Source organism: Macaca nemestrina, chromosome 10 (genome assembly GCF_043159975.1).
Source record: "Macaca nemestrina isolate mMacNem1 chromosome 10, mMacNem.hap1, whole genome shotgun sequence".
NCBI lineage: Eukaryota > Metazoa > Chordata > Mammalia > Primates > Cercopithecidae > Macaca > Macaca nemestrina.
In genome coordinates this window covers 77,145,074-77,153,418 of record NC_092134.1, presented here as the reverse complement: position 1 = coordinate 77,153,418, position 8,345 = coordinate 77,145,074, and the positions used below count along the sequence as shown (strand labels likewise).

The following is an 8,345-nucleotide window of genomic DNA, read 5'->3' as shown; positions in this document are numbered from 1 at the left end:
TCTTCTGACCTCAAGCAGTTCTCCACCTTGGCCTCCCAAAGTGTTAGGATTACAGGGGCAAGCCACCATGCCTAGCCCAGAATTTTTTTTTTTTCCCCGAGGTGGAGTCTCGCACTGTTACCCAGGCTGGAGTGCAGTGGCGCGATCTCGGCTCACTGCAAACCCCACCTCCTGGGTTCACGCCATTCTCCTGCCTCAGCCTCCTGAGTAGCTGGGACTACAGGTGCCTGCCACCACGCCTGGCTAATTTTTTGTATTTTTAGTAGAGACAGGGTTTCACCATGTTAGCCAGGACGGTCTTGACCTCCTGACCACGTGATCTGCCCACCTCAGCCCCTCAAAGTGCTGGGATTACAGGTGTGAGCCCCCGCGCCCGGCCCAGAACAGAACTTTTAAAGCTTAAATCTTCACATAACTTACCTCTGGTTTTGTACTTTTATTTTTATTAGTTGATATATTTAAAAGGTAAACTTGTTCTTCAATTATTCCATACATATGTCTTCTCTACCTTCCAATATATGAAGCTAGGTGCTCTGTTTTGTGCGTACCCTTATTGGTCCAATCCACGGTTTGCATATTTGCACAAACCCAATGATTATTAGTAATTGATATGAAAATGTCTTACCTCATCAGGATCAAGAACGGATGTTTCATAGACCAATCCCTTCATGCCTCTCATGCCACCATACATCTAGAGGATGAAGAAAAAAGGGAAAAAAAAAAAAGAAAAAAAGAGGCTGTGGCTAGCAATCAGAATGATTCAGGCTAGAACTTGTTAGAACTTCATGGGATCTGGGAGAGAAAATTTATTCTTTGACTTGTAAGACTTCATTTGGTGAGAGATGTCTGAGGAGTCAGCTTACTAAAGAATTAAACTTTGTGGCCAGGCACAGTGGCTGACACCTGTAATCCCAGCACTTTAGGAAGCTGAGGCAGGTGGATTACCTGAGGTCAAGAGTTTGAGATTAGCCTGGCCAACATGGTGAAACCATGTCTCCACTAAAAATAAAAAATTAGCAGGCATGGTGGTATGTGCCTGTAATCCCAGCTACTTGGGAGGCTAAGGCAGGAGAATCGCTTGAACCCAGGAGGCAGAAGTTGCAGTAAGCCAAGATCACACCATTGCATTTCAGCCTGGGTGACAAGAGCAAAACTCCATCTCAAAAAAAAAAAAAAAAAAGAGAGAGAAAAAAAAAGAAACTTTGTGGCCAGCTGCAGTGGGGCTCATGCTTGTAATCCCAGCACTTTGGGAGGCTGAGGAGGAGGGAGGATCACTAGAGCCTCTCACAGAGTCTCACTGTCACTCAGGCTGGAGTGCAGTGGCGCAATCACAGCTTATTGCAGCCTTGACTTGCAGGCTCAGGTGATCCACCCACTTCAGCCTCCTGAGTAGCTGGGATTACAGGAACGTGCCACCATGTCCGGCTAATTTTTTGTATTTATTATTATTATTTTTTAAAGAAACGGAGTTTAGGCCGGTCACAGTGGCTCACGCCTGTAATCCTGGCACTTTGGGAGGCTGAGGTGGGCAGATCATGAGGTCAGGATATCGAGACCATCTTGGCCAACATGGTGAAACCCCATCTCTACTAAAGATACAACAATCAGCTGGGCGTTTGTGGCGCGTGCCTGTAATCCCAGCTACTCGGGAGGCTGAGGCAGGAGAATCACTTGAACCCAGAAGGCAGAGGTTGTAGTGAGCTAAGATCATGCCACTGCACTCCAGCCTGGTGACACAGTGAGATTCCGTCTCAAAAAAATAAAAAATATAAAAAAAAAAAAAAAACAAAGAAATGGGGTTTTGCCAGCCATATTGCCCAAGCTGATCTTTTTTTTTTTTTTCCCAGATGGAGTCTCACTCTGTTGCCCAGGCTGGAGTGCAATGGCGCAATCTCGGCTCACTACAACCTCTGCATCCTGGGTTTAAGCGATTTTCCTGCCTCAGGCTCCTGAGTAGTTGGGATTACAGTTGCCTGCCACTACGCCCAGCTAATTTTTATATTTTTAGTAGAGACAGAGTTTCACCATGTTGGCCAGGCTGCTCTCGAACTCCTGACCTCAGGTGAGCTGCCCGCCTCGGCCTCCTAAAGTGCTGGGATTACAGGCATGAGCCACTGCACCAGGCCTGGAAATGAAATTTTTTAAGTTGAGAAATCACTATCTTTCTTTTTTTTTTTTGTTTTGGAGATAGGGTCTCCCTCTGTTGCCCAGGCTATATAGTACAGTGGCATAATCATGGCTCACTGCAGCCCTGAACTCTTGGGCCCAAGCAATCCTCCTGCCTCTGCCTTCCCAGTAGCTGGGACTACAGGGGCATCCCACCATCTCTCGCTAATTTTAAAAATTTTTATTTCATAAAGATGGTATCTCCCTTTGTTGATCGAGCTGGTTAACTCCCCGCCTCAAGTGATTCTCCATCTGCAGCCTCCCAAAATGCTGAGATAATAGGCATGAGCCATCGCGCCCAGTCACTATCTGTAATATTTCTGTCTGTGTTTGATTCCTTTTCTTATTGTATTTCACTTTTTTCCTCCTGCCCACTCAACCACTCCCCAACATACCCTACCCTCAAATTCCAACCAATCAAAGCAAACACAATGAGTTCTATTCTAGGAGAAGGGGATGGAGACCAATAAGCTAAAAACTGTTGAGAAACTATCACCTGAGCTGCTCAGAGTCTGAAGGATAGGGAAAAGTCATCCTAAAGCTGTCCTACAGGGCCTGTGGGACAGAATGCTTTTGAATAGTCAGTGGGGAGAATGGTACTTTTGTTGAAGCACATTACAGAGCTACTTTTCCTAGCCAAAGTCACACAACCCTTACCATGTCCACAGTGATTTGGCCCACCACCGTCTTGCCATGTTGCTGCCTGAAGGTCTTAATTCTGGCCTGCTCCTTAGGTATCAGGTCAGCCAATATGTCTTTCAAATTCTAAAAAGAAAAATAGAAGGGCTAAGCAATGGTCTAAAAGTTTATTAGATTTCCTACAAAGTAGGTGTGTGAAGAATTTGCTTTTTAGAGCTGACTTTATCTGCCAGGGAAGTCTAGCCAACTACTCTGCATAAATGCAGGTAAAATAGTAGGCAGGTGGAGGAAGGAATGAACAGTTAATGTTTAATGGGACAGTTTCTCAGTTTGGGCAGATAAAAGTTCTGGAGATGGATGGTTGCACAATAATGTTAACATATTTACTGCCACTGAACCATATACTTAAAAATGATTAAAATGGTAAATTTTATGTTATGTATATTTTACACTATTAAAACATTTAAAAGAATTAGGCAAATGTATTGATATTTCCCATCTCACTATACCATTCAGTAAATTATTTCTTAAATAGTAGTATAATAATAATAGCAGCTATAACAATAACAATAATAATAAACACTCCCAGGAAATACTCAGGATAATAACAGGCCAGGTGGTTGCCAAATCCTCTGCCCCTAGGTCAGGCTGGCCCCAGTGATTCTTATTCTTAAGTCTTCTTTTCCAAACCTTACCGTAGAGGAAGCACTGGCATGCCGGGCTGCAAGAACAAGACAAGATGCATTCTGCAAAGCAAAAAAGAAAACCTTACATAACTGTTACCCCTCCCTCCTTTGTATTAACAAGAAGGAGTTACAGGGACTCAACCTCTCTCTTCATCTTAGCCTCTTAGGGCAGTTTGACACAAGAAGCTGTAAAAGGCCCCGAACAGTTTGGAAGGAGTTACCACTATGGAGACAGCAGGAGGTTTAACACTGCTTTTTTTCATCTATAGCTTCACTAGCATTCCTTGAAGACAGTCTCTTTCCCATCATCTAGGTTCCAGAGCAGAGCAGTTGTCAATATTTTTGAGTGACTCCAAGGAAAACGAACGAAGAGACTGAGCAATTACTTAACACTGCTGTTAAGATCTCTCCTGCACCTGGTCTTTTGGCAGCACTTCAACCTCTCTAGTCTGGGAAAGACCACAGGCAGAGGGCAGCCGTTCACAACGGTACTTCTGACCCTCCTGGAAAAAGCACAAAGATTATCTACAAAGAAGCTGACAGAAGACTACTCATTAGCAGAAATGGAAACTTACAAAGTTTCTAAGAGTGTCAAAAGAAAATAATTAGTTTGGCTGGGTGCGGTGGCTCATGCCTGTAATCCCAGCACTTTGGGACGCTGAGGTGGGTGGATCACCTGAGGTCAGGAGTTCAAGACCAGCCTTGCCAACATGGTGAAACCTGTCTCTACTAAAAATACAAAAATTAGCCAGCTGTGGTATGGGCGGGCACCTGTAATCCCAGCTACTCAGGAGGCTGAGGTGGGAGAATGGCTTAAATCTGGGAGGCAGAGGTTGCAGTGAGCCAAGATTGCGCCATTGCACTCCAGCCTGGGCAAATGAGTAAGACTCTGTCAAAAAAAAAAAAAAAAAAGAGAGAGACACTCTTGTTGCCCAGACTGGAGTACAATGGCATGATCTCAGCTCACCGCAACCTCTGCCTTCTGGGTTCAAGCGATTCTCCTGCCTTAGCCTCCCTAGTAGCTGGGATTACAGGCATGCACCACCACGCCCGGCTAAATTTTTTTTGTATTTTTAGTAGAGATAGGGTTTCATCATGTTGGCCAGGCTGGTCTCAAACTCCTGATCTCAGGTGATCCGCCTGCCTCGGCCTCTCAAAGTGCTGGGATTACTGGCATAAGCCACCGCACTAGGCCATACACCAACTTTGAAATAAGATGACCAATTAGGTTACTAACTAGGAATACGGCCTGAGGCAAGGAAATTAATTTTTCTGTAGTAGATTTTGAAAACAAATTGAGATAATCATATCAAGCCTAAGTTTTCTGCTCTATAAAATGGTTCTAATACCACACACCTTACAGAATAGTCCCATGATAATTAAATTACAGTGGACATAAAAGTGCTTTGCAAACTTAGAAGATTACACACAGAAATAAACTAATCCTGGAGCAAGGCTGCACCTGTCATCCTTTTGTCAAAAGGCCAGAGATACCTTTTCTAGTAACTACTGCACTGCTCTCTGTGTAGAAAATTGCTACCTGCCTGGGGTGAGAGTTCTATAGGGTTGAAGGCTTTTTAGAATTTTTTTTTTTTTTGAGATGGAGTCTCACTCTGTCACCCACACTGGAGTGCAGTGGTGTGATCTCGGCTCACTGCAAACTCTGGCTCCTGAGTTCAAGTGATTCTCGTGCCTCAGCTTCCTGAGTAGCTGGAATTATAGGCACGCGCCACCATGCTTGGCTAATTTTTGTATTTTTAGTAGGGACAGAGTTTCATCATGTTGTCTAGGCTGGTCTCAAACTCCTGACATCTGGTGATATGCCTACCTCGGCCTCCCAGATTTTTAGAATTTTTAAAATTTAGTTCCCCTATTTCTGCTGGGGCGGAGAGGAGGACTGAAAAGAGGCCCTTCAGAAAGGTCACTCTTTCCCCTAGGCTGGAATATAGTAGCATGTTCACAGTTCACTGTAGCCTTGAATTCCTGGGCTCAAGTGATACTCCCACCTCAGCCTCCTGAGTAGCTGGGACTACAGGCGCACATCACCAAGCCCGGCTAATTAAAAAAAAAAAAAATTTGTAGAAATGGGGTCTTGCTATGTTGCCCAGGCTGGTCTCCAGTGGTCCTGGGCTCAAGTGATCCTCCATTCTCAGCCTCCCAAATGCTGGGATTACAGGTATGCAACACCGCACCCCACCAGAAAAGATTACTTTTTTTTTTTTTTTTTTTTGAGACGGAGTCTCACTCTGTCTCCCAGGCTGGAGTGCAGTGGCCGGATCTCAGCTCACTGCAAGCTCCGCCTCCTAGGTTCACACCATTCTCCTGCCTCAGCCTCCCGAGTAGCTGGAACAACAGGTGCCCGCCACCACGCCCGGCTAGTTTTTTGTATTTCTTAGTAGAGACGGGGTTTCACCGTGTTAGCCAGGATGGTCTCGATCTCCTGACCTCGTGATCCACCCGTCTCGGCCTCCCAAAGTGCTGAGATTACAGGCTTGAGCCACCCAAAGATTACTTTTAAAAGAATCAATCCAAAGGAAATTCAGAGAGCACACACAGACCAAGCCAGTATGTTCCTAAAGCAAAGGAGGAACACCTCAACTAGTTACCAGGGCTGTCCTTAACTCCTTTTCTTAACTTCCTAAAGAGTCTCCTCTTTCTTATTGAGGATCATTTGAGCAAGAAATAGGCAGCACAAACAGCCCTTCACAGCCCTTACACCCTACATGGGCAAATAGGAAGCTGAACCCAGCACTGAAGAAGTAACTTTGCTCATTCTTTCTTTCTCTCTCTCTTTTTTTCTTTTCCTTTCTTTCACAAAAAAAGCGGGCAAAGAAAACATGCTAATAATTTCAAACTATTGTTCTACAGAGTTAACCTTGTTTAAGCTATTCCACAGTTTAAAGTCCCATAGATTCTCTATTATAGAGGCCCCTTGTCCCAGAGACTGCATCAGCCCAGCAGGAGACCTTTTAATTGTGGGTGGTTGTTTGCTGTGGTGATTTTTAAAAAATTATATATTTTAAACTTTTTTTTTTTTTTTTGAGACGGAGTCTCGCTCTGTCACCCAGGCTGGAGTGCAGTGGCCGGATCTCAGCTCACTGCAAGCTCCGCCTCCCGGGTTCACGCCATTCTCCTGCCTCAGCCTCCCGAGTAGCTGGGACTACAGGCGCCTGCCACCTCGCCCGGCTAAGTTTTTGTATTTTTAGTAGAGACGGGGTTTCACTGTGTTAGCCAGGATGGTCTCGATCTCCTGACCTCGTGATCCGCCCGTCTCGGCCTCCCAAAGTGCTGGGATTACAGGCTTGAGCCACCGCGCCCGGCCTAAACTTTTTTTTTATAGAGACAGGGGTCTTGCTATATTGTCCCGGCTGGTTTCGAACTCCTGGGCTCAAACGATCCTCCTACTACCTCAGTCTCCCTTAGTGCTGAGATTACAGGCATGAGCTGCTGCAACCAGCTGACTTTCTGTTTTGTTTTGAGACAGTATCTTGCTCTGTTGCCCAGGCTCAGTGCAGTGGCTTGATCTCAGCTCCCTGCAACCTCCGCCTCCCAGGTTCAAGCGATTCTCCTGCCTCAGCCTCTCGAGTAGCCAGGATTACAGGCACCCGCCACCATGCCCAGCTAATTTTTATAGTTTTTTAGTAGAGACAGGGTTTCACCACGTTGGCCAGGCTGGTCTCAAACTCCTGACCTCAAATGATCTACTTGCCTCAGCCTCCTAAAGTGCTGGGAATACAGGAATGAGCCACAGTGCCCGGCAGATTTTCTGTTTTTTGTTTGTTTCTTTTTGAGAAGGAGTCTCACACTGCAACCCAGGCTGGAGTGCAATGGCACGATCTTGGCTCACTGCAACCTCTGTCTCCTGGGTTCATGCGATTCTCCTGCCTCAGCCCCCTGAGTAGCTAAGATTACAGGTGCACACCAACACACCCGGCTAATTTTTTGTATTTTTAGTAGAGATGGAGTTTCACTATGTTGGCCAGACCGGTCTTGAACTTCTGACCTCGTGATCCATCCACCTCGGCCTCTCAAAGTGCTGGAATTACAGGCATGAGCCACCACGCCCAGCTCAGACTTTCTATTTTTATTTTTTTTTTTTTTTTTTTTTTTTTTTTTTTTTTGAGACGGAGTCTGGCTCTGTCGCCCAGGCTGGAGTGCAGTGGCGCGATCTCGGCTCACTGCAAGCTCCGCCTCCCGGGTTCACGCCATTCTCCTGCCTCAGCCTCCCGAGTAGCTGGGACTACAGGCGCCCACAACCGCGCCCGGCTAATTTTTTGTATTTTTAGTAGAGACGGGGTTTCACCGTGGTCTCGATCTCCTGACCTTGTGATCCGCCCGCCTCGGCCTCCCAAAGTGCTGGGATTACAGGCGTGAGCCACCGCGCCCGGCCCAGACTTTCTATTTTTAAAGAGTCTACAGGGAACATCATATGAAAGAAGTTGAAGTCTCTCCATAATTTTTCCATTTCTAAACCATCTTGAAGTTTCTATAATGGTTGGCCAGGCGCAGTAGTTTATGTTGTAATTGGAAGGTGGGCGGATCACTTGAGGTCAGTTTGAGACCAGCCTGGCCAACATGGTAAAACCCCCACATCTACTAAAAATCATTTCTACTACACTTCTCTACGACTTACTGGCTAACTCTAGCCAAATCATTTAACCTTTCTGTGCCTCAGTTTCTGCATCTGTATAAGGGGAAACAATAATAATGCCTGCTTCAAAGGATTGTTATGAAGATTAAGTGTGTCAATATTTACAAAGCATTTAAAACTGTGTCTGGCACAGCCCAAGTGCTATGTGTTTGTTACATAATAAATATGATAGCCACTTTCTTTTTCTAATTTTTTTTTTTTTT

General features: G+C 45.4%; 1 protein-coding gene across 1 annotated transcript in view; it reads right to left on the bottom strand.

Moving 5' to 3' along the window:
* The window catches only part of LOC105474148 (citrate synthase), a 31,601-nt gene that overhangs the window by 12,174 nt on the left and 11,082 nt on the right, over window positions 1–8,345 (bottom strand). Inside the window, exons 2-4 of the mRNA XM_011728594.2 lie at window positions 3,501–3,551; window positions 2,824–2,931; window positions 626–691 (exon numbers count right to left, since the gene is read on the bottom strand). Coding sequence (XP_011726896.1) covers window positions 626–691; window positions 2,824–2,931; window positions 3,501–3,551 — 225 coding nt within the window. The remainder of the gene's footprint in view (window positions 1–625; window positions 692–2,823; window positions 2,932–3,500; window positions 3,552–8,345) is intronic.